General features: G+C 44.4%; 1 protein-coding gene across 1 annotated transcript in view; it reads left to right on the forward strand.

Annotated features, from left to right (window-relative positions):
- LOC122788415 (cytochrome c oxidase subunit 6A1, mitochondrial-like) overlaps window positions 1-23,631 on the forward strand; it is a 41,492-nt gene extending 17,861 nt beyond the window's left edge. The window contains exon 3 of the mRNA XM_044055486.1: window positions 23,420-23,631. Coding sequence (XP_043911421.1) covers window positions 23,420-23,515 — 96 coding nt within the window. The 3' untranslated portion in view covers window positions 23,516-23,631. The remainder of the gene's footprint in view (window positions 1-23,419) is intronic.
- The last annotated feature ends 3,021 nt before the right edge of the window (window positions 23,632-26,652 follow it).

Below are 26,652 nucleotides of genomic sequence, written 5' to 3' on the forward strand. Positions count from 1 at the left end.
CTCCCCAATGTGCACGCCCCTCACTGGTGTTAAATTGTACTTTACTGTGTGTGTACTTGTTATCCTTCCCAATGTGCATGCCCCTCACTGGTGTTAAATTGTACTTTACTGTGTGTGTACTTGTTATCCTTTCCATTTTGCATGCCCCTCACTAGTGTTAAATTGTACTTTACTGTGTGTGTACTTGTTATCCTTCCCAATGTGCACGCCCCTGACTGGTGTTAAATTGTACTTTACTGTGTGTGTACTTGTTATCCTTCCCAATGTGCACGCCCTTCACTGGTGTTAAATTGTACTTTACTGTGTGTGTACTTGTTATCCTTCCCAATGTGCCCCTCACTGGTGTTAAATTGTACTTTACTGTGTGTGTACTTGTTATCCTTCCCAATGTGCGTGCCCCTCACTGGTGTTAAATTGTACTTTACTGTGTGTACTTGTTATCCTTTCCAATGTGCGTGCCCCTCACTGGTGTTAAATTGTACTTTACTGTGTGTGTACTTGTTATCCTTCCCAATGTGGATGCCCCTCACTGGTGTTAAATTGTACTTTACTGTGTGTGTACTTGTTATCCTTCCCAATGTGCATGCCCCTCGCTGGTTTTAAATTGTACTTTACTGTGTGTGTACTTGTTATCCTTCCCAATGTGCACGCCCCTCACTGGTGTTAAATTGTACTTTACTGTGTGTACTACTTATCCTTCCCAATGTGCCCGCCCCTCACTGGTGTTACATTGTACTTTACTGCGTGCACTTACTATCCTTCCCAATGTGCACGCCCCTCACTGGTGTTAAATTGTACTTTACTGTGTGTACTTGTTATCCTTCCCAATGTGCATGCCCCTCACTGGTGTTAAATTGTACTTTACTGTGTGTGTACTTGTTATCCTTCCCAATGTGGATGCCCCTCACTGGTGTTAAATTGTACTTTACTGTGTGTGTACTTGTTATCCTTCCCAATGTGCACGCCCCTCACTGGTGTTAAATTGTACTTTACTGTGTGTGTACTTGTTATCCTTCCCAATGTGCCCCTCACTGGTGTTAAATTGTACTTTACTGTGTGTACTTGTTATCCTTCCCAATGTGCACGCCCCTCACTGGTGTTAAATTGTACTTTACTGTGTGTGCACTTGTTATCCTTCCCAATGTGCACGCCCCTCACTGGTGTTAAATTGTACTTTACTGTGCGTACTTATTATCCTTCCCAATGTGCATGCCCCTCACTGGTGTTAAATTGTACTTTACTGTGTGTACTTGTTATCCTTCCCAATGTGGATGCCCTTCACTGGTGTTAGTGGTGAGGACTGAGGCTCCTTGATTACTGGGCCAGTGTATGGGCGTCACATATTAATTGATTGGCAGTGGTGGGATATCTACACCACATATTAATTGGTTGGCAATTGGCTTGTAGTGGTGTGGATATTGAATTCCTGTAGCTTGTGTACGGTGATCTCTGAAGGGGGGGTTGTACTCTAAATCAGCCATGCAGTGAATATTCAGAGTTCAGATCACAATTGTTTTATTTCTTTTGTTGGCTTAGTTAGTCAGGGAGAGCAGGCAAGCACATCAGCAGAGGAGTATGGCAAGCTGACAAGGAGCCAGTTGGCTGAGATGTGCCAGGCTAAGGGACTGGTGAATGGAAACCTAAGGCAGACATGATTGCAGCTTTGGTCACAGCTGCATCAGAAAACAGCAATCAATAGGATGATCAGACTGACCTTAGAGATGTACAACACTCAGAGAATGGACAGCTCAACCTTTCTGCAGAGGACTTAAAAATCCATCTGGAGCTAAACAGACTTCAGTTGGAGGTCAGGCATTTGGAAACAGAAGCAGCAGAGAGACTGAGATGTCTACAGGCTGGGGAGAATGAGAAACTGCTATGCCTGGAAGCTGTGGAGAATGAGAGTCAGAGGCAGCATGAAAAGGAGATGCTGACTGTTCGCCACAGGCATAGAGGTAATGGGGAAGGGAGTAACCAGACCCCAGAAGCACAAAAGGTCAGTAAATTTCTTCCACAGTTTACAGAGGGGGGGTAATTTTGATGGCTTTATTCATATGTTTGAAAGGTTATTTAAACAGTATGATGTTGACCATAGTCACTGGGTACGGTTCCTGACTGCCTTACTCCATGGTAAAGCATAACTGTGTTGTCTAAACCTTCTGATCATGAATTTTTTGATTATACTGCTGTTAAGAATTGTCTGTTACAATTTTTTAGGCTAACACCTGAAACTTATAGAAAAAAGTTTTGTGAGCATAGACACAAGGCAGATGAAAGTGTGTGTGAATATGTTACTGAACTGAGCACTGATTTTCATAGCTGGGTGAGTGGATGTCAGGTCATCACTTCTGAAGGGCTGGCAGATCTTCTGGTGAGGGGAACAAGCCCTTAGCACTTTGCCTGAAGACATGAGGATCTGGTTACCTGATAGACAATGTGCTACTTCAGATGAATTGGGGAAGACGGGAGACCTATACCTAGCAAGCAGGGCATCCCTGCACAGGAAAGGGACACCCAATACTGCTCATGGGTCTAAAGGAACCCCTGGTGGGCATCCCAGACTGCCTCAACAGAATCTGCCAGTAGTAGGGGGAGCCACTCAAACAGGTACACATCCAGGACCTAGGGTTAAATGTTTTGAATGCAACCAGTGGGGCCATGTGGCATATAGATGTCCACATAGGTAGAGTGGAAAACAAAAGATGAGAGAGCCAGTAAGTGGTAGAGACAGAATACCAACAGTAGGTTGTCTTGAGACAACAAGGGTACAAAAATACCACATAAGGTTATATCCAATCACAGTGAATTGCAAAGAGGCCATTGCTAAGAGAGACACCATTGTGAAGTCTGCAATGGTTACAGAGAAGCACTACTTGCCTGGGCAGTCTACTCCAATCAGAGCTTTAGGAGGGACCCCATACAAAATACCTTTGGCTAGGTTCACCTTGACTGGGAGGGTAGAAAAGGAAGCCAGCAAGTAGGTGTGTTTGAGGATATCCCTGCAGATGTCCTGATAGGGAATGATTTTGATAAGGCAATACCACGTGTTTGTGCAGTTACATGCAGTCAGGCTTGGAGGCAAGCATGTGGGTATGTTAGCCTGCGGTAGACACAGACAGACCACATACTTGCAGCCAGGACTGGTGAGGTGGTTACTTCAGGGAGGGATCTACTCTGTAGCAGTGAGACTGAAGATGAGTCATAGCTGCTTGTGAGTATGATGTTCCCTTGGACAGAGTGACTGCAAAGGGGGAGGTGAGTAGTAGTACCCAGGCTGACAGCGAGGCACCGCTGTCATAGGATGCTAGGCTTCCTGTGGAAGGGGACCTGGGAAGGGTTACAAAGAGACAGTTGAGATAAGCTCAGCTCTCAGACCATACATTGCAAGGCCTGAGGCAGGTAGTAGCTAGTGAGGCACCTGATTCTCAAGGGAAGGGGGAATCTGTATACTGGGACAAAGGGTTACTGTACAGAGAGTAGACCCCTGAGGGAGGGCTAGAAGGTGAGAGAATACAGCAGTTGGTAGTGCCTAGAGCCTGCCGTCTGACACTTTTGGCCATAGCCCATGATATTTCCTTTGAAGGTCATATGAGCATAAAACGTACAAAGAGACATATTATGCAGAACTTTTATTGGCCTGGAATTTCCAGAGATGTAACAGGGTATTGCAGGACCTGTGAGCAGTGCCAAAAGATAGGCAAGGAATGAGACAAGGTGAGAGCTCCTTTGATGCCTTTGCCTGTGATTGAGGAGCCATTGCAGAGGGTAGCTATGGATATTGTGGGGCCTCTGAGTACCCCAAGTTCAACAGGGAAAAAGTATATCCTAGTGGTTGTAGATTATGCTACAAGATACCCTGAGGCAGTGGCTTTGTCCTCCACCGAGGCAGAAAAGGTGGCAAATGCTTTGCTAGAGATTTTCATCAGATTAGGTTTCCCAAAATAAATACTGACTGACAGAGGTGCCAATTTCATGCCAGACCTGCTGGCTTGTCTGTGGAAGTACTGTGGGGTGAAGCACCTGAAGACCACCCCCTACCATCCCCAGGCTAATGGTCTTGTTGAGAGGTTAAACTCTACAATCAAGGGCAATTGCAGACCAGTTTAAGAGGGAGTGGGACAGATATTTGCCCCATCTGTTGTTTGCTTACAGAGTGGTTCCCCAGGAATCTACAGGTTTTTCACCTTTTGAGTTGCTGCATGGGCTTAGGATGAGGGGAACTCTAGATTTAATTTGAGATGAGTGGGAGGGTGAGTGTGAATCTGACAAGGAGTCTATTGTGGCATATGTCCTAAACCTCAGGACAAGGCTCAGAGAACTCATGGGCTTGGCCCAGGGGAACCTGGCAGAAGCCTAACAGCAGGAAAAAGGTCTGGTATGACAGGAATGCTCACACTAGAGAGTATGCTGTAGGGCAGCAGGTAATGGTTCTGAGAGAGAACTGGTGACTGATCTCAGTGAGGCTCGGACTGACACCTCAATGGAAGGGTTAGCAATGTCCCAGTAGCTATCTCCTACCCAGGTTCAAGAGATCCGAGCAGTGTTACAGGAGTTTGAGGGCATGTTCACTGGGAAAACAGGGTGCACCCACCTGGTGCAGCACCAGTTGGATACAAGACCCTAAAGGCCTATTAGACAGGCCCCTTATAGGGTGCCTGAGAGAGTCAAACAGACTCTGAGGGAGGAGATAGAGGAGATGTAGGAACTAGGGGTAATTCAAGAGTCCAACAGTCCCTGGGCCACCCCAGTGGTGCTGGTGCCAAAGAAAGATGGCAGTACCAGGTTCTGTGTGGACTACAGGAAACTAAATAGTCACACAGAGTGAGATGCTTACCCCATGCCTAGGACAGATGAGGCCCTAGAGCAGACTGGGTGGGCCTAAGTTTCTTACCACCATTAATCTTACCAAGGGTTACTGGCAGGTGCCCTTGACTCCCACTGCTAGAGAGAGGTCAACTTTTGTGACTCCTTTTGGCTTGTATGAGTTCACAAAGATGCCCTTTAATTAAAAATGCCCAGCAACTTTCCAGTGGCTAGTAGATCATATCTTAGCAGGAGCAGGAGAGTTTGCCCTTGCTTACCTAGATGATATTGCCATCTACAGCAATTCCTGGCAAAGGCACATTCAGCATGTCAGGGATGTCCTGGGCAGACTACAGAGGGCAGGGTTGACCATTAAACCCAGCAAATGTTAGGTAGATATGACAGAGGTCTCCTACCTGGGACATAGAGTGGAGAGTGGTAAGATCAGGCCAGAACCTGCCAAAGTGGATACCATTCAGGCATGACCTGCACCTGTTACCTAAAAGTAGGTGAGGGCATTCTTAGGGACAGAATGGTACTACAGAAGGTTCATCCCCAATCATAGTACCATAGCTGCTCCGCTTGCAGACCTGACAAGGAAAAACAGGCCAGATAAGGTAGTGTGGACCCCAGCATGTGAGCAGGCATTCCAGAAGCTTGAAGAAGCTTTGGGAGGACTCCCTGTGTTAGCCAGTCCAGATTACAGCAAATAATTTGTTGTGCAGGTGGATGCTTCGAACCATGGGGTGGGGGCTGTACTTAGCCAGATTTCTTCAGAGGGAGAAGAGCACCCAGTGGTTTATCTCAGTCGTAGGCTCCAACCCAGGGAGGAATGCTATGCAGCTGTAGAAAATGAATGTCTAGCCATAGTGTGGGCACTGCAGAAACTTCAGCCTTATCTGTATGGAAGAAAATTCACTGTAGTTACAGATCACAATCTCCTAACATGGTTACACAGAGCCAGCCAGCAAAATGCTAAGTTGCTAAGATTGAGCCTCAGGTTGCAAGCATATGATATGTCAGTGCAGCACCGCAGTGGGGTTAGCAACGCCAACGCAGATGGGTGCTCAAGACAGAGGATGGGGTAAGTTATACTCAGATAGACCTAACCCTCTCAAGCAACGTTTCTCAAGGGTCACTTGAAAAACTAGCTTGAGTTCTCCAGGGGGGAAGATATGTGAAAATATGTGAAGGCTGCCAGCCTAGCTAGACAGAATTTTGTAGATAATTCTATGTCATTGTAAATATGAGTATAATCCACAGGCTTGCCCTCCTAAATGTAAGAAAACTGTTAAATGTTGAACTTCAAAAATGTAACCACAGTGCACTCTGCTGGAAGAAAGTTGATAAGTCAAGCATTGTATGACTGTTTGATCTCAAGGCTTGGAGACATAATGTCTGGACTGAGGAATTCCTTCTGTTGTTTTGAGACCAGAGTTAATTGCTAGATTTTCCATATTTATTTATTTATTATTTATTTTATTTTACATTTGTTAACCGGGAGGGTCAGACTGGATACAGGTCCATTTTCAGCGGAGGCCCAGGGAGAAAAGCTCCATGTTACACTATTAGCATTTATACAGTTCTAAGCAAGTCTTAAGAACAAATTTAGGTGTTACATTATTTAAAGTAGTACAAAAATGAACATTTACACAGCGTATGATGCATCTGTTAGAACGAAGAATTAGTAGAAAACTAACAAGATTTTTTTTTATAGATACATTCTCATTCACAATACATTTATACATTAACATTTGTAGAGACATATATATGCTCACATCCACACATCAGGAATATAGGTATTGAAGTAAGACCAAGATGAGAATATGAAGTTCTTTGATAAGGTTTATACCTTTCTCAGATACAGATTAAAGCCTTTATCAGGTACATATTTTAATAGTGTAGTGTACAGGTGATGGTATGTTTTATCCTATTGTACTGATGCTAAGTTTGGATGAATAAGCAAGGATATTAGCAGGGCTATGTAAGGAAAATGTTAGAGAGTAGCAGAATCCTTGCAACTGTGTATAGTTATTGTTTACCCTGGGGAGTAGCAAGAGCAGAGCCAATTGTTTGAATAATGGGATTTCAGGAGGTGTTTGAATTGGGTACTAGAAATAGTAGTTGTTATATGGCTTGGCAGTGAGTTCCAGTTTTGGGCTATTGTGCAGGCAAAGAGAGATTTTTCCTGCTTCATTTTTATGTCTGATTACATGAATGAGGTTTTGGCTGCTAGATCTTAGGGCTCTAGTGGTGGTGTGGGGCTGAATTAGCAGCTGGAGTGCAGGCATTTTCTCAGGGTAGTAGTAGAGTTTATGTGCTACTGAGCCTTGATTAAGTCGTAGTAGCTGAGGAAGCCCCAGCCACTTGAGTTGCATTAGGGAATGACAATGATAGTACCTATTAGGGAATGACAATGATGGGACCTATTAGGGAATGACAATGATGGGACCTATTAGGGAATGACAATGATGGGACCTATTTGTGCAGTATATAATGTCTTTTATTGCTGTAGTTTCCTGGCCAGGTGCAAGATCAAAGAAATCTTAAAACTCTGAGTTTCTGTTAGCGTGGGAACCAGAGAAGAATGATGTAATCTAAAATGACTCAGCAGTGATGTATTATTTTTAATGCTTTCTCAGACAGAGAGAATCAGAGCATTTTGGATTTTGTCTGAAGAACATCACTCACGAGTACTCCGCCTTATTGCTCTATATGTAAGTTTATTTAGAACTGTGATAGATAGGAATTTAGTCAGCTTTAGTGTAGCTGTTTTCTATATTTATGTCAGACTATTCTACAGTATTATTTTAAGCATTTTCCTGTGATTTCTGGACTCTTGACTAGCACTGTGTTGAATTGAGAAGATTTGTCTTGTGTTTTCATTATTTATTATTAAATATTTTTAAACCTTTCAACTGTGGCTGTTTTGTGTAGAGATAATTTAAGCTCTAGAGTACTTACATGCATTTGTTGATACTGTACAAAGCCACTCCAATAAGCCTTGCTGTTCGTCCACTTACTATTTGGATAACAATATTGCACAATATAAATTGGTCACCCTTTGGGAAGGGCCTTATTGGTAGCTGATAAATAGGGGTTCTTTTGGCAGTGGATTACTACCTTATAGCCTGGACAGAAAGGGCACAGCTAGTGAACCTGTGCCAGCCTTCCCCATGAGTGTCTGTGTGACTGTATATTAATCATATCTTAAAGTGTGTGTGTGTGTGTGTGTGTGTGTGTGTGTGTGTGTGTGTGTGTGTGTATCAGCTACTTGGGCAGGAACACAAAGCACTGGTTGGACAGAGGCAATGCTGGGAAGACTTGGCTTTGAACCCTGGCTAAGGACTCTACTCTATAGCTGTGCCAGTGGGGAGTCTTATTGTGGATCTGGAGAAAAAGGGAGAAACCAGCCCCAGACTAACTGTGATCTCAGTGTGCTCTTAAGGGAAATTTTACTTTACTGTGCATGTACTTGTTATCCTTCCCAATGTAGACACCCCTCATTGGTGTTAGTGGTGAGGATTGAGGCTCCTTGATTACTTGGCCAGTGCACGTGTGTCACAACATTGACAAAGTACTTTCTTCTTCTTCAGTATGCAATAGTACTAATCCGCATCTGGAAGGAGAACCACTTCAGCTAAGTCCAGTCTCTGAACTACCTTGGTCGACAGTAGCCACTGATATCTTACAGTGGAACAATCAGCTCTAGTTAGTATTGGTAGACTCTTATTCAAACTGGTTTGAGACTGACTTACTACCTAACCTTTCACCCACTACTGTTATTACTAAGTCAAAAAGTAATTTCTCAGTCCATGGTAGTCTACACAAAGTTATCTCTGACAATGGTCTCAATTTACTACTCATTTGTTTCAGAAATTTGAAAGAGAATGGGACTTTGTTCATGTTACTAGCAGTCCTAAATATCCACAGTCAAATGGTTTAGTTGAACGTGCACAGTAGAGTACAAAGCAATTACTTGAATGGTCAAAGTGTGACAATACCAATGTCTTTTTGAATTTACTTAATCTCAGAAACATACCCCGTGACGATATTCTTGCCTCATCTTCTCAAAGACTTCATTCCAGGCAAACCAGAATGATGCTACCTATTAGTACCAGTTTATTAAGGACTAAAGGTAAAAACAACAGAATCATAAAGGCTCAACTATTCAAGAAGCATTCGATCCAGAAGTCCAGTTATGACAAATCGAGCAGATTTCTTTGTCCATCAAGAGAAGGAGAAACAGTGAGAATACAAATGGCGAAAAGTTTCGACTGGATTGGTCATGTTACAGGCATATGTGCCAAACTGAGATCCTACCTTGTAGAATCCGAGGGTATGAAGTACAGGAGAAATCGCAGACATTTACTCCCTGTATGAGAATCCTCATCACAACATTGTATTAGTGACACAGACTCTAAATCTCAGAGTGAACCAAATGTTGTTCCCATTCCAGAGTGTGTTCCTATCTCTGATTCCATTCCTGAAAATGTCTCAGACAATCCTAAGACTGAACATTGTACAGAGACAGCTCCATTTGCTAAGTGTAATTAGTTTTATGTCACATGATAGGGACAAGTATCAAGGCACAGTGTGAAATACCCAGGAACATGAACTTAACTGTATATATATATATATATGTGTATATATATATATATATGAGAGAGAGAGTGTGTGTGTGTGTGTGTGTGTGTCTTATCTTGTGTAAATGCATGACAGAGAGCTGTGTGTGATATCTGCATGCCAAATAGATCCATCACATTGCATGTTTTGTTTTTCAAGAGTAAGGATGTAGATCAGAGTGCACGTGCCGTGTGCTGTATCTTTAAGAAGCATGCCAAAGACGTAACCTGCATGTATAAAAGTTGAGCAGATGGCATTCCTAGTGCCATTTTGAGAGTGCAGCCAGAGAGTAAGTATGCACGATTACAGCAGTTAGTTTGTATATAAGTTACTTAAGTTAAAGTCAGTAATCTTCTATCGTGATGTGTTTGTATAAAATAAAACTGCTTGAACAGAACCCACTTCTGTTGTGTCCAAAGCAGGAGAGCGACAGAACTGAATCATGGTCAGATTGAGCCCTAGGCAGGGTAATGAATTGGGGCCCCATCCATACCAGTATCCCATTATTTGGCCATCTGTCCCCATTTACCATAAAACACTCTTCAAATCTGCCAGTATGCATACTACTGTCTTTGCTTTTGTGGTACCAGAGATTTGGCTTTACTTTATAACTTTTTTTTAATTTTACAGCTTCTACACTGAAAGCAGACATAACATGAGCAACAGTAAATATTCTCATACTTCACTCACCTCAAGAGATGTGCTGGAATTCACAGTACTGAAGTACTAATTAATGGCTATATGAGGGGCACATGGATTTAACGACAATACATAATGCATTTGCTAACAGTTTAGGACAGCATACTGGATGTAGCTGCCTATTTTCGGGGATAGATCAGAAGCACTTTATGGTGTACTGACTTGGTTAGAGTCACAAAGTACACAAATGAAGGCTGAGGGAATCAAACCCATGACCGTGGGAAGCAGCTTGTTAGTTTATAACAGTGGCAAGTGAATAAATAAAAAGACTCAAAATAAGGAATAGATTTTAAGTATTTCTCTAAGAATCATGTGACTAATTATTTAATAGCTACAATTTGCAATAATTTGAAAAAAAAAACAGACATCTAAATTATTTGCACAGGAAATCTGGATAAAGCCAAAAACAATGGGGGGGAAGGTCCAAAGGAGACAAATTTTATTTTATTTTTTTTGTTTTATCTTTTTCTTAACCAGATAAATCCACTTGACAAAGTATACCTTTTCAGGGGCAGCCCAGGTAATGTCTGGTTATGTGACATGCTCAAAATCATACTGCTGGCAAATGGGGATGCAGAGAACCATGGAAAAAATGGAAAAAGGAAATCACTGCCATTTTTTACACTCACTAAACATGGCGGCTTTGGTATTTCGTGAAGATAAAGTGAAAATGTAAATAAAGAGGAAAATAGTATTGTTTGTGTGTGTGTGTGTGTGTGTGTGTGTGTGTGTGTGTGTGTGTGTGTGTGTGTGTGTGTGTGTGAGAGAGAGTGTGTGTGTGTGTGTGTGTGTGTGTGTGTGTGTGTGTGAGAGAGAGTGTGTGTGTGTGTGTGTGTGTGTGTGTGTGTGTGTGTGTGTGTGTGTGTGTGTGTGTGTGTGTGTGTGTGTGTGTGTGTGTGTGTGTGTGTGTGAGAGAGTGTGTGTGTGTGTGTGTGTGTGTGTGTGAGAGTGTGTGTGTGTGTGTGTGTGTGTGTGTGTGTGTGTGTGTGAGAGAGAGTGTGTGTGTGTGTGTGTGTGTGTGTGTGTATGTGTGTGTGTGTGTGTGTGTGTGTGTGTGTGTGTGTGTGTGTGTGTGTGTGTGTGTGTGTGAGTGTATGACAGATGCCAGATATTTGGATGGCGTAGCGGTTAGCACTGTCACCTCACAGCAAGAGGTTCCCGGATCAATTCACAACTGGGGTTCCTACTGTGTGGAATCTGACATCCTCCCTGCATTCATGTGGGTTTCCTCCTGGTGCTCTGATTTCCTCCCATGTTACAAAGACATGCATCTGGAGTGTTTCTCCCTGGGCCTCCGCTGAAAATTGGCTCATTCCAAGTCGGACTTTCCTGGTAAACAAATGTTAAAAAAAAAGTCAAAATAAAAAAATGAGAGAGAGAGCAAGGGAGAGACTCAGCACTTCTTTGGTCAAGATTTCTGGATAAAGTAAACAAAAAGTGAGAGGAAGACCTAAAAGCAGGGACAATTAGATTCAGGTTGTAGCCTGCTATAGGTCCCCAACCATGTCCCAAGACTCTCACTCCATGTTTCTAAGCACCCTGGAAATTATTAGGGTCCAAGCCAACACTCTCATACTAGATGACTTCAACTACCCCTCCATCAACTGGGAGAACTACTCATGCACAAATACACTGACCCAAACGCTTCCTGGAATTCATCAATTCCAATGCCTTGGACCAGCTCATTCTTACCCCAACTAGAGGAAGCAATATCCTTGACCTGGTTATTACTAACATGGGCAACCATTGCTCTGCACCAATAGTCAATTCCTCCCTGGTTAGATCTGACCACAAACTAAACACCAGGGAAATCCACATCTCACTCACACACCCCACAAAGGTAACCACCATGAAAAACTTCTCCAAAGCTGACTTTGGGCTCTTAAAAACAGAAGTGGCTAACTTCACAGCACCCATGTCAATGGAAAATAGATGCATGACTGCTGAATCATACACCAATGCACTGTACAAACACGTACATAAATACATGGAACTAGCCATACCCAACAGAACCAAGACACTCTCCTCCAAAATAAGGAATCCAATCTGGTGGTCCCCTGTCATTAACAAACTCTACAATAGAAGGAAGAAACTGTTGCAGATAAAGGTGAAGTCCCAAGACTGGAAGAATTCCCTTATTAGCCTCAACAAAAAGTTGAGATCCCTCATGAAAACCTCTAAAGTCAGCTATGAAGGCAGAATTGCAGCAGACACTAAAAACAACCACAAAGCCTTCTATAGTTATATCAAGAATCTCCATGGTCATACCCAGGTTTGCTCTGAGTTACTGCACAATGGTACCTCCTATACTGAGCCAACAGATATTACCAATATACTGGCCGACAGATTCAGCGCCAACTTTACCCCCCCCCAAAGGACCAATCACAATACCGGAGGAATGCCAGGCACCCAGCATTACTGCAACACAGGTTAAAGCTGCACTGTCCAAGGCCAAGAATACATCTTCCATGGGACCTGACAATATCCCTGGATGTGTTCTACATGAACTACAAAGTGAATTGGCACCACATCTGTGTGCCCTGTTCAATTACAGCCTCACCTCAGGCTTTGTCCCTACTGAATGGTGCACTGTTAGAGTCATCCCTCTCCATAAAGGGGGAGCAACTACAGACCCTGGGAATTATCACCCCATTAGCCTGATGAGTCTGATATGTAAAACTATGGAGCGCATCATCAAGAGCCTAATTAACAAGGATATAGGGAATCTCCAAACTCTAGATCCCTCTCAGTTTGGTTTTATGAAAGGTAGATTATACCTACTCAACCTGGTTGACTTCTTTGAGTCAATCACCAGAGCTGTGGATGAGGGCAAGGCAGTTCATACAGCCTCCCTCAATCTGGCCAAGGCCTTTGATACCCTTCCCCACTCAGGAATTATTGATAAACTCATCAAACTAGGTATCAACCCCTATATCACTAGGTGGGTTGCAAACTGGCTCACAGATAGAACCCACTGTGCGAAAGTAGTAGACTCCAATTCAGACTGCCGACCAGTCACGAGTGGAGTCCCACAGGGATTGGTCCTGGGTCCTCTCCTGTTTGGCATTTACTTCTCAGAAGTCCAGGCCAACATGGAGGGACTCTGGCTGACCAAGTTTGCAGACAACTGCAAGCTGGGAGCCATTATTAACTCCTCAAGTGATGTAGACATCCTACAGAAAGTCCTCACTGAGACCAGTGACTGGTGTCGAAACCATGGCCTTAAGCTTGATGCCCAAAAATTCCCTTTGGGAAAAACTCAGTTCCCACTAATTACCACATTAATGGGAGCCCACTGAACACTGAAGGCATTATAAGAGATTTGGAGACACAGGTTGACAGCAGTCTCTCCTTCAACCACCACATTGCTACTGTTGTCAGAAAGTCCTTCTATGTGTACATCTCATTACCAAGGGTTTTGCATCCAGGAAGAAAGAGATCATCATCTCTCTCTACTCTTCCCTCATTAAGCCAATCATCGAGTATAATGCCCCATTTGTCATGTACCTCACTAGACAAATGCAACAGCTGGAAAGGCCACAGAAGTACCTCACAAAACGGATCCTAGGCCTTAAACACATATCCTACATGGACAGACTAAAAAAACCTCCAGATATTCTCTGTCTCATATCATCTACTAAGAGGCGATCTCTGCTTGACATACAAAGCCATGTCTGACCCAGCTCTATTAGAAATGCTACATTTAAAGAAATCCCAATCCCTCTGCATCACATGCTCCAGAGACCTCAACCTCATTACCACAATCAACAGAACATGCTGGAGGGACAGGTTCATAACCCAGAGACTGCCCATGCTCTGGAATAGACTTCCCATACATGTCAAGCAGAGCACCTCACTGGCCCTCTTCAAGAGAAATCTTGATGAGTGGATGGGAAATAGAAAGTTCACCCCAGGGATCATTCCAGTGGCTCTACTTGGTAGAGGCAATGGGAACTAACATCGGTCGGCACGATATCAGGGCATTTCTATGGGCTAGGCTTGTAAAGGCTCCAGGGCCATTTAGCGTAGTACACATCTATGAACATATGAACCTATAACTCTAAATCTGAAGTAGGATATTCATTTGTCTGCAACCTGTGGGTTATGGATCCGATATCGGATCCGAACCGGCATGGTTTTCCAGCAATGGATCCAAGCTCTCAGCTCCTCCCCTCACCCATAATGCCCTGCTCTACCCTCATGACCTCAGATCTCGTTTGCCGCGCTGGTGACTGGATTGGTATCTATAGCTCTCAGCTAAGTGCTAGTTTTATATCTGTTAATTCAGAATTTTGAAGTTTTTGTGCATATTTGTGTGAAAGTTTAGGTATCCCTCTTTGATAGTTTTATTTAGAGTTAAATTAAGTATTTTTTCCCTCCCCTCGCTGTTGGCGTAGTGTGTGTGTGTTGGGCCTGTGTGTCTGTATTTGTTTTAGTTACTTTTAATTAGTAGCTGTATAGATTTGGATGGCTGATCAGCCCAAATCTGTATTCTCTAAATGCACCGAGTGTGGCCATAAGCTCTCCCCGGCTGATGGCCACACTGGTGTGTTACCTGGGGTTGAACACCTCACATCTGGATGCTCCATTTGTGCAGGGTTCAACCCCAGGGCACTGAGGGAGCGGAGGTCCAAGCTTGTCTTGGCGGGCCTTTTACCGCCGGACTCGGCTCCGACCTCCGCTCCTTCGGGAGGAACCGTGGTTTCGTTATTCCTCCGTGGCACCCCTCCTGCTCCTGGGACTCAACCTCCCGTTTCTGGAGAGGAGAGGGATGCTAGGAAAGGACCGGAGGGAGAAGCACCACAAGCGGCAGGCCGAGACCTCTGTTTCGCCCCGCCAGCCAAGCTGGCTTCTCCCGGCTCCGTTGTCGGCTCGGTCTCCTCCTTCTCGGCTCCGGTCCCCAGTGTGCTTTTCACCGGGTCCTGAGGAGGAGGAGACCCGATCTCCGCCGAGGCTATCGAGGAGGCACTCCAGGCCTACCTCGGTAGCCTCGTCGAGATCCACATATAGCCTTTCGGATGCTGATCTGGACCGGATGATGAGAAGATTCATCCAGGCCCAGATGCAGATGGGAGTGCTTTGCCTCCCTCTGGGGAGCTCAACACCCTTTTAAACCTATTGCTCCTTCTCCGACCCGCTATCCGGGTTCGGAGCAGCTGAGCCGAGCAGCTCGGAGCCGGGGTGGGTCGGCGCCGATAGTACTTGGTACTTCGGATCCGACCCTGCCCTCGAGTGCGTCGGATCCGACCTCTCGGAGCCTGGATCCGAGCCTCGGATCCGGGGGGATCAGTGCTCCTTCGGTGCCGTCTGTGTCGGAGCGCACTGTCCCTTCGGATCCGGAAGGCCGGCGCCCGGCTCGATCCACTCTTCGGATCCGAGGGGAGCCGATTGTCGGATCCTTTGGTCGAGGTCGGCTCCCCTTCGGCGCTTGATGTAGTGGAGAGGGCCCTGTTGAAGGTCTCCGGACCCCGGCACTTGTTCCGCTCCGCCCGCTCCCTCTGCACTGGGCCAGGCTTCCACCATCCGGCCCCTGGGACAGCCCGCTTGTGTGCCCCAAGTTGCTCCTATGGAACAAATTGCTGCTTGTGAGGACTCCTCTGACAGCCCCCAGAGGATGTCCCTCGCAAGCATACGTGCAAAGGAGGCACATTGACTCCCCGAGTCTCTCACAGAAGACACGGACTTGGAGGAAGGGGAAGGCTCCCCACGGTCACCCCGAGGATGTCTCATTTGGAGACATCATGGAAATGCTCCGTATAAGGGGTGGTCTGCCCCAAGTCTTCCTCGGACGAGTCCGTGTTCTTGGAGGCATTTGAAGTGGGCCCGTCTACCTCTTGGGTGTCCCCTGCCGACCCCCTGGTGGACCTTATTACCACCAGGGCGTGGAAGGAACCGGACACCGTGGAGCCAATTCCTAAGAGGCCAGATATGATCCTTAGCCCACCGTCCGACCGTGCCCATTGGAGTAAGGGGCCTCCGGTAGATGCCATGTTGATGGCGGCGGCCACCAAGAGGGAACTGGCTCAGGAGAGTCCCTCAGTCCACCCCCCGAGCAAGGAGTCTCGGATGATGGACCGCTTGGGGAAGCGGATGTTTAGTTCAGCGACCTTCTCGGTAAGGGCGCTGAACTACTTGGCACATGTCATTAGGATGCAGCGAGATCTTATTAAAGAATACGCTGCATCCCCCCCCAGAGTCCATTTCGGAGGAGGACAGGGTTCTGCACTCCACCCGTATGGCCACTCTTAGGTCAGTTACTAATACCTCTATGCGGCTACTCTCCCACGCAACGGAAGGCGCCGCTAGAGCTGCGGGGACAGGACTAGTCACTAGACGTCAGGCCTGGCTCCGTCACTGCGATTTTTCTGAGCCCTTCAAAGCGTCATTTGCGAACGCCCCCTTTGATGGTTCTGCTCTGTTTGGCAAAACCGTTCGCGAGACGTTGACCCAGGGCGAGAAGGACCGGAAGACGCTGTCTGCCGTCGGAATCCGCTTCTCTGCACCCCAGAGGCCCTACTCTAGGAACCAAAAGGGTCAGAAGAAGATGTGGTTCCGGAAGTCGCAGCAGTCCCAGCCTGCTCCGGACAACCAGTCCTTCCGTGGCAGAGGAGGACAGGGAGGACGCCGCCCTAGAGGCAGAGGGGCTCCCAGAAACTTCGGGTCCAGGGAACCTTTCTCTGAACGGCCTGCGCAGCAACCCTGAGGGGTTGCCCGACTGCTCCACTCTGGAGGCAGTCGGGGGACGTTTTTCGGGGCACCTAGCGTCATGGGAGTCCATAACATCGGACCGCTGGGTTCTCCAAATCATATCCAGAGGATATTGCATCCCTTTCCTTCACTTTCCAAAGTTGAAATCCCTCCCAGACGTCCCACCCGGTCAACGGGAGGCCGCTTTGGCAGAAATTGGACATCTGCTAAAGAAAAGAGCCATCCAGTCCGTCCCCCCAGACCAGATCGGATCAGGGTTCTACTCCAGATTCTTTTTAGTGCCAAAGAAGACGGGGGAACTAAGACCAATCCTAGACCTCTCTCTCTTGAATCTGGCAGTCCCCAGAGAAAAATTCCGAATGGTCACTCTGCAATCTATTCTCCCCCTTCTGGGAGAAAATCACTGGATGTGCTCGATAGACCTCAAGGACGCGTACTACCACATCCTGATGGACAGGCTCCAGGAGGTTTCTCCGCTTCCGGCTGGGAGCCAGTCACTACCAGTTCGGGTCCTTCCCTTTGGTCTCACCACAGCCCCCAGGGTGTTCACCAAAGTATTAGCAGTGGTAGCGGCCCACCTGAGGCTTCAGGGGGTGCAGGTCTTTCCCTACCTGGACGACTGGCTTCTTACCGCCCCAACAAGGCATCTACTTTTATTGGCGCGAGACTCCTTTCTCCATCTTGCTCCTTTTCTGGGCATCACAATAAATACAAAGAAATCCAACCTGGCACCCACACAGCTCTTAGATTTTATAGGGGCCAGGCTAGATACAAGGAGTTTACGAGCCTTCCTCACTGCGGACAGAGTTCAAAATCTGCAGCTCCAGGTGCGGACCATTCTCCACTCAAGTTCTGTTCCGGCGGAGTTGGTCCTGAGGGCTCTAGGGTCCATGGCATCAGCTATAGCACTTCTTCCTCTTGCCAGGCTCAATATGCGCATTCTACAGTGGACGCTCATAGTACGGTGGTCATAACTTGCTCTCACCATGCATCATCCCATAGGGATCAGCAAGGCTTGCAAGCGGTCCCTCTTGTGGTGGCTCCACTCCCGGATCTCCACAGAGGCCGCCCATTTTGTGCTTCTCCCCTCTCGCCACGGTGACCACGGACGCCTCCCGCCTCGGGTGGGGGGCACTTTATGGCCGGACCGTCCAAGGCACGTGGACGATTCAGAGACCTTACTGCATATCAATGTTCTAGAGATGAGAGCAGTGCTCTTAGCGTTGCTAGCACTTCAGGACTTTCTTCCCTTGGGAACAATTGCGATTCAATCGGACAACATGTCTGTTGTCTGGTACATCAACAAGCAAGGGGGAACACGGTCTTACCCTCTTTGTCGAGAAGCCATGAGAGTGTGGGAATGGGCAATCTCCACCAACCGCTTTCTAATAGCAACGCACATTCCGGTCGGTCCAACATCCTAGCGGACAAGCTCAGTCGCACCATTCTGACCCCTTACGAGTGGTCTCTCAATTGTCAAGTAGCGGAACGCATATTCGCACGGTGGGGAACCCTTCATGCGATCTTTTGCCTCTCCCTCAAACACCAAGTGCGACAGTTTTTTCGCTCTGATACCTCCTCCGGAGGTACCCCAAGAGACGCTCTGGTGCATGCTTGGCCACCCGGTCTTCTGTATGCTTATCCACCCTTGCCTCTGATGCTCCAAGTTCTTCAGAAAGCCTCTCGGGTGGGTTGCAGAATGATTCTCATTGCTCCATTCTGGCCTCGACAGATCTGGTTCCCCTTCCTAAGGTCTCACTCGGTGAATCCTCCTTGGATTCTAGATCCCATCCCGGATCTGATATCCCATCCATCCTGCATTCCTCCTCCGAATCTGGACAACCTGAAGCTGACCGCTTGGCTGCTCCAGTTCCACTCTTGATTAGGACTCCTGGTATTTCATCACCGGTTAAGGCAATTTTGGTGGCAGCTCATAAACCATCCACTAGAAAGGTTTACCGAAGCAAGTGGAAACGTTTTTCTTTGTGGGCAGAGCGGCAAGGCCTGAATCCCTTCACGGTTCCTCTCCCTTTAGTGCTTGACTTTCTAACCACTCTCTTTAACGATGGTGCCAGCAGTTCCACAGTCAAAGTACAACTGGCGGCAATTTCTCATTATCACATTGGCCATGACTCTAATCCTCTTATGTCAGCCAAATTGTGTAAAATTTTTCTTAAAAGTACTTTTCTTCTCAGGCCCCCTATAAAGCAAGCAGTTCCTCCTTGGGACCTCTCTCTGGTCCTACAGGCCTTGACCGCCCCTCCTTTCGAGCCAGCGGCTACGGTGGATCTCAAATTCTTGTCCTACAAGACAGCCTTTTTGGTAGCCATTACATCGCCCAAGAGAGTTTCTGAGCTTCAAGCATTATCAGCTAAACCTCCTTACTTGGTATTTCATCCGGACCGTGTCTACCTCAGGACCAATCCGTCCTTTCTTCCTAAAGTCGCTTCTGAAGCAAACATCAATCAGTCCATTAATCTCCCTGTTTTCTTCCCTAAATATGAAAACAAAGGTGAATATAAGCTACATTCATTAGATGTTCACAGGCAACTTAGATTTTATCTGAACAGGACGGCTGGTCATAGGCAATCCGACCAGTTGTTTATTTCCTTTGCAAAATTCAATTTGGGCAAGCCAATTTCTAAAGTTTCTCTGTCCCGCTGGATTTCACAGTGCATCTTATTGGCTTATCAAGCATCAGGAAGGCCCGCACCGGAGGGTGTTCATGCCCATTCAACCCGGTCAGTATCTACCTCGGCAGCCTTCAAGGCTAGGATTCCTCTAGATGATATTTGTGCAGCAGCCACGTGGGCTTCATCTCATACTTTTATTTCCCACTATAAGTTGGATCTTGCATCTAGGGTAGAGCATCCTTTGGCTCCGGTGCTCGGAATATCCTTCCATGATGGCCGCCCAAGATTCAGGTAGCTGGGGACTCTGTCCCACAGGTTGCAGACAAATGAATATCCTACTTCAGATTTAGAAGTTATGTACTCACCATAACGTTCCATCTGAGTAGGTGTATTCATTTGTCTGCAACCATCCCGCCCTCCTATCCCCCTGGCCTTTCAGTTTCCTGCATATTATATGTTACCCTTTTCAGGGTGTTGTTGCTTTGGCAAACTCGATCTGAGGTCATGAGGGTAGAGCAGGGCATTATGGGTGAGGGGAGGAGCTGAGAGCTTGGATCCATTGCTGGAAAACCATGCCGGTTCGGATCCGATATCGGATCCATAACCCACAGGTTGCAGACAAATGAATACACCTACTCAGATGGAACGTTATGGTGAGTACATAACTTCTAATTCACTTAATAAATGGAGCAAGAGGTTTTTTATCAGCATGCATTTTCTGAACAATAAGAAGCATGAAACCATAATTCCTGGTTTCATTGAATATCAGTAATCTTTACTGATTTTTATTTATTTATTTATTTTACATTTGTTGACTGGGATAGTCCTACTGGATATATGTTCATTTTCAGCGGAGGTCCGGGTAGAAAAGCTTCACATACCAAAAAAAGAGATAGTACATATATCACTGAGTGATAAACTCAGGCATACATGTTTAGGAAAAAAAATATATAGATAAAGAATACAGGCAAATATCATTATACACAATGTGTAGACTTACATATGATTAGCTGAGACATATCAAAACTGTGAACAAAGAATACAATCAGATATTAAAATTCACAATGCTTAGACATTCAAAATGCAATAAGGTATAGATACTTGGCTAAAACAGTAGGTTGGGTAGCAAGACCTGTATTAGTGAAGTTGTTAGTCAGGTTTAGAACAAGAGCACAGCCAATGAGATGTGAGGTATTTTTTGAGTTCTCTTTTAAATAGGGGTGGTGAGGTTTCCGTGGTAACGGTAGTAAGGAGTAGATTCCAGAGTTTACCGGTTGCACTGGCAAATATAGCATCACCTTGCAGAGTTGTTGGATTTTTGGGTCAGTATCATTAGTTTATCAGCCGAGCATAATGGCCTTAGGGCACTATGAGGGGTGAGGATATTTTTGAAGGCGGGGGTGTTAGCAAGTTGATGGAGTATTTTATGCACTATTATAAGCTGGTTGAAGTGTAGAAGGGTAGGATACTCTAGCCATCCCAGTGCTTTGAGATTCTGGCAATGATGGGTTCTAAAAGCCATGCCAGCAGCAAATCTTGCTATATGACTGTAACATCCTGATAATTTGTTGAGTTCAGTTTTGGATAGGTTGGTGAGTGCAGGGGAGGCATACATAAGGGTAGAGAGGAGGTGAGATCTAGCAATAGCTACCCTAGCTAGGGGGGTGAGGAAAGGTTTGGCTCTGTATAGGGGACCAAGTTTTTTGTTGACGGACTTAATAGTGTGATTTACATTTATCAAATTTAAGGTTGTCTATTATTACACCTAGAAGCTTTGTGTGGTCATATAGCAATAACCCACACCTGGATGTGGGCAATGCTGGATTTACCCATGGTTGGTGTGGTTTGGTCACGAGGGCAAAGCCCGAGTGGCCAAACAAAGACAACCGTGGGTAAAGCCAGCATTACCCACACCCAGAAGTGGGTTATTGCTATTATGCAATGACATTATTTAAGAAAAAAAATACTTACTTTTCTTAAATAATCGCATTGTATAATGCCTCCTTGCTGCCCTTCTGCAGCTGTCTGGTATTCTGCAGCAGTTCTGATGTACTGCGCATGCGTATGCTTACGCAGTACATCAGAGCTTTGGGTGGAAGCAACGGAGAAAGCAAGATCTCTGTTGCTTTTTACAAACTGTCTCGCTATGTTAAAGGAGTTTAACATAGCGAGACAGCTTTAAAAAAAGCAACAGAGAAAGGAAGATCTCCGTTACTTTTTTTTAAAACTGTCTCAATATGTTAAACTCTAACATAGTTAGACAGTGTCTAAACAGCAACGGAGATCTTGCTCTTTGTTCTCTGTTGCTGTAAAAAAAAGACTTATACTAATGGAAAAAATCTGGGCGACTGGACCTTTTTCCATTAGTATAAGTCTGATTTACAATGTGCATGCTGACCAATCAGCGTGCACGTTTTGGAATATTAATGGGGGGGGTCATTGTATAATGTCTATTATTACACCTAAAAGCTTTGTGCGGTCATCAGGGGAGATAATGGTGCCATTGCTAGATTTTCCATAAGATCAAACGTTTTTGAGGGACACAATAAATTTAGGGGCTGTTGAGTGCGATAAGAGGATTTCAATGCCTTGCACTACATGATATTTTCATTCATTTGATCAGAATATGACATCTGAAGTGTACTCACAAAAGAAAGTAGCTGAAATTGCTGCACACAATTGTGCATGTGTGTGTTTGTGTGTGTGTGTGTGTGTGTGTGTGTGTGTGTGTGTGTGTGTGTGTGTGTGTGTGTGTGTGTGTGTGTGTGTGTGTGTGTTTATGCATGCGTGACTCTGTATGTGCATCTGCATCTCTAAGTGTGTGTGTGTGTGTGTGTGTGTGTGTGTCTCTGTCTATAGCTATATGGATTTATCTCTTTGTGACTCTGTGTGTTTATGCGTGTGTTTGACTCTGTATGTGCCTATGCATCTCTAAGTGTGTGTGTGTGTGTGTGTGTCTCTATCTATAGCTATATGGATTTATCTCTTTGTGAATCTGTGTGTTTATGTGTGTGTTTGACTCTGTATGTGCATCTGCATCTCTAAGTGTGTGTGTGTGTGTGTGTGTGTGTATGTGTGTGTGTGTGTGTGTGTGTGTGTGTGTGTGTGTGTGTGTGTGTGTCTCTGTCTATAGCTATATGGATTTATCTCTTTGTGACTCTGTGTGTTTATGTGTGTGTTTGACTCTGTATGTGCCTATGCATCTCTAAGTCTGTTATTTCCCAAACAACACTCATAATATCAGGGATTATTAATTGTGTAAATACTCTTGCTATATGCATGAACCTCAGAATCATGATGTGGTAACTCAGGATCTTCAAACTCTCTGAATGGCAGGATCATTCCATCTGTCCTCCAAGGAAAGCTAGAGGTACAGTACAAGGTCTTAAAAACATTATAAAAAATGCATGTCTGTTTACTGCAGAGCAGTGGTTCTGCAACGTTAGTGTTTTAATGCACAAACACATCTTAATATTCCCTGTAAAGATTTTAGGGAACGTTAATGGACATTTGGTGGACAAATTCAGGTGACCCTGCATAAGAAGGTAAACTGTACTGTTTATTCTTAGGCAACTATGATAGAACTTGTTTCCACATATGATCATATTTCATAAGGTAGCCAATAGGTAGTTAATGAGATTCTGAAGCTCGGAGCTCACTGCTCTTCACTGCTATGTTATACAGTTGCCTAGCAACAAGATTATTCATAGACGACCACCATCAAAGGTAAGTATCAACCAGAGTCCTGCTGGCTCATTTGATCTTGCTCATTATGTTGATTAGCATACAGTGCAGTTTGCCTTTCTAGGAAACTACCTGCCAGGGACCAGGCCGTCTGTTTAGAAACAAAATATGCCTTGTATTTCAACTACTTAACTCCCTGTGTGTGTAAAAACATCCCTTAATATTCATTGTACCGTTACTAATGTGACTTTTTTTCATTTTTGCAGCCATTTCCATGGGGTGATGGAAACCATACCTTTATCCATAACCCTCACGCCAACCCACTGCCAACAGGTTATGAGGAAACTGGAAGCAAACACTGAAAAGCTATGTCATGAGGATACTTTAAAAACTTTATAAAACACAGCATAGTACTAATGGTAAATTCATTCATAAGCATTTCTGCTGTGATTTAAATAAAGCTACATGTAACTGATAATGTCTTTTACTCTCTGTGTGGGTGACATCTGTGGAAAACATGCCAGTCACTATTCCAGACCTGCTGCTATGCTTTGGCCAGATGTAAATGCAGGTATAAATGATGTTCCCAACTCCTACACTTCTTTCCAGTTAGGTATTTAGCTGTCTGATAAAAAAGAACATATCTCAAAACAAGGTATTACTTTGTAATAACAACTAGAAGCGCAAGTGTTTAAATATGTGATGGGAATAGGGGGGTTATAAAACAAAGACAAAGTGGAAATGAAATTATTACATATTCCACTACATCAACACTTTCTGCTAGACAGTATCTTATGTATGTGGTGAGTGTAAATCTCATGTTGGTACTTCTTTCAATTGTTTGATGTGTAGTAAAATTTAAACACAACAGAGGGGGTAAAAATGAACTGCATTACTGATTCAAAAAGTGCATCATTTAAGGAATTCACTACTGTCTTAACCTGCATGCTGAAATGTCGATCTACCTTGACTATAAAACAAGCTTCGAACATTCAGAAGCCTGCCCATATCAGGACATAAATGGTCATGCCATTTGTTAATAAGTTTAAATGTACATACTTCAAGTCAATACAATTATTTTGTGTTTCTAAATTATATCTTACATGCTATTGGTGCAAACTTTTTAACATATCAGCTGTCTGGTATAAGCATTCAAAGTACTTTTTATTACAAGTTTACAACTAAAAGGAAACATGGATTACTTTGAAACAACTTTCCTCACAGAAGGACAAGTAATTTGTTTTAATCCATGTTTTTGAGGGTGGGGGTGGTGGTGGTGGAGAGGGTGTCTCTTGCCCTTACCAAAATGACTTTTTGAATAAAGTCAACATTTTCTGAGGCCACTATTTCTGAATTCTTTATGTTGCTTAATAAGATTTTAATGAGGTGCCCTAATGCAAGTGTTCTTAAATGGAAGATAACTTAAAAGCAATCCAGTAATGAAAACTACAGCCTATCACCCAAATAAACCCCTTGATTACTTTTTCTACAATTAAACTATGTTATGGGTACCAGAAATGGGCAGAAAAAGATAGTAAATCAACAGCGGGATTTCAAAAGAACTTGTCTAAGGGGCAATATGTTACACAGAGCAGTTACCCCATACCCAAGTCCAAACATGACGGGCGGTGCCAGGCCATATGTGGAGTATGATAATAGGAACTAGAGGAGCCATGCTCATGATTCCTAAAGGGGAGTTGGGCATGCAATGCCAAAACTTGGAGCTTTATGTTGGCAAAGCTCGCCAATGGAAAACCTCAAAGCAGCGGAGTGGCCCATTGAGGTTATAGGGGTAGTTTCAGTGCAGCTCCTTCTCAACCTGTAAGAGAACTTGTTACTGCAGGCAGAGCTGTTCTGCTACTGTGTGGGAGCCATTAGGGAAGGAAGTGCCCATGAATATTCATTTATTTATTTATTTTACATTTATTAGCCGGGATAGTCTGTCTGGGTGTAAGCGCATTTTCAGCAGAGGCCTCGGGAGAAAAGTTCCAGAAGTAGAATTTACATAGGCATTAATGTAAAAGGAACAAATATATTGATATAGAAAGACAAATGTGTTGTAGAGTTCTGTATAAGTCAACACTGAATTTCAAAGGGGATGGCTCACAGAGACAAATCAGGTAAAAACAGATGTTTTTCTGGGAGGGGGGCTAGTGCCCCCACATGCCTGTCCTAGTTAGTGGAGAGTGAGAATGAAACTATGATGATCAGGGTATCTGTCATGCATGCATTCTCCTATCCATCATACAGGTGGTGTTGTTGTGTACAAAGGTCACATAATCATGCAGATCCATCTGTACAGCAGCTCTAGTACATGCGCTGCCCTACAGGTGGAGCTGCAGTGCCAGACAACTTCAACCAGACTGATCAGATCCACTGAGTCCTTGTCTTGGATTCTGCTATGTCAGGAATGGTAAGGAGCAAAGCTCTCAATGATTTAGGGACCTATCTCAACATAATCATGGACTAATCCAGAAATAATTAGGGACAATCAGGGACACTTTTAAAATATTAGTACTATTAACTTAAGACAATGACAGAATGAGATAGGATGCAAATTAATATACATTTTCTGAAGTAAAAGAAGTCTATAACTTTAATTATTGTCATTATCAATTAAGTGTAATTCAGTCTATTCTCCCAAAGTCAACACTTTTAGGAGGAATTAAGAAAGACAGATAAAACTTGTAAACCTTGACTGAGGTCTTCATTGCAGCAGTAAGGTATGCTTGCATTTTTGTATGTCTCTTCATCTTCCCAAGAACTACAGTATCTCCTATACATATAACTTGGTTTAATTTCAGATACACACTTGCAGATATTGTGGCAACACCATGCATACCTTATAAACACCCCTAATACTAAATATGATGGAATCTCATTAGGCAGCAGTATCACAGAGTGACAGCTTAGAATAGGGTTCATGAAGCTGTTGCTCTGTGGACATGCATGTGCTCCAGTCTCTTAGTTCTGCATATTCGAAAGGTGTGTGCTTGTAAGATGCTTGAGTCAGCAGTGCCTCTCAGTAGACAGCCTCCACAATATTGTCCCATTTACCTGCTTCCCTCATACAGATATTTCAAAGTTAATATAACAATTCACATATGAATATTTGTGCGAGTGTGTGTGTGTGTGTGTGTGTGTGTGTGTGTGTGTGTGTGTGTGTGTGTGTGTGTGTGTGTGTGTGTGTATGTATGTGCACATATGTATGCAAGCACATGTGGGTTAAAATTACTTGGGATTTACTCCATTCAGCCATATAAAATGAGCATACCTAGAATGGTGCCTGTCAGCTCAAACAGAAACATAACTTGTTTTTAACACTGGCATAGTTGCTTCATGTAGGGTCTATATTAAATCACTGAATGCTTAAAAAAGTGAACAGTGATTAATCAACCCTATGTAAGTGAAAGCTTACAATGTCGGTGTCAGAGCAGCAATTTTTTTCCAAATCGCTGCTTCAACAAAAAAATTAAAACAAAAATAAATTTCAAACATT

Source organism: Protopterus annectens, chromosome 13.part0 (genome assembly GCF_019279795.1).
Source record: "Protopterus annectens isolate FY-2018-M chromosome 13.part0, PAN1.0, whole genome shotgun sequence".
Classification (NCBI taxonomy): Eukaryota; Metazoa; Chordata; order Ceratodontiformes; family Protopteridae; genus Protopterus; species Protopterus annectens.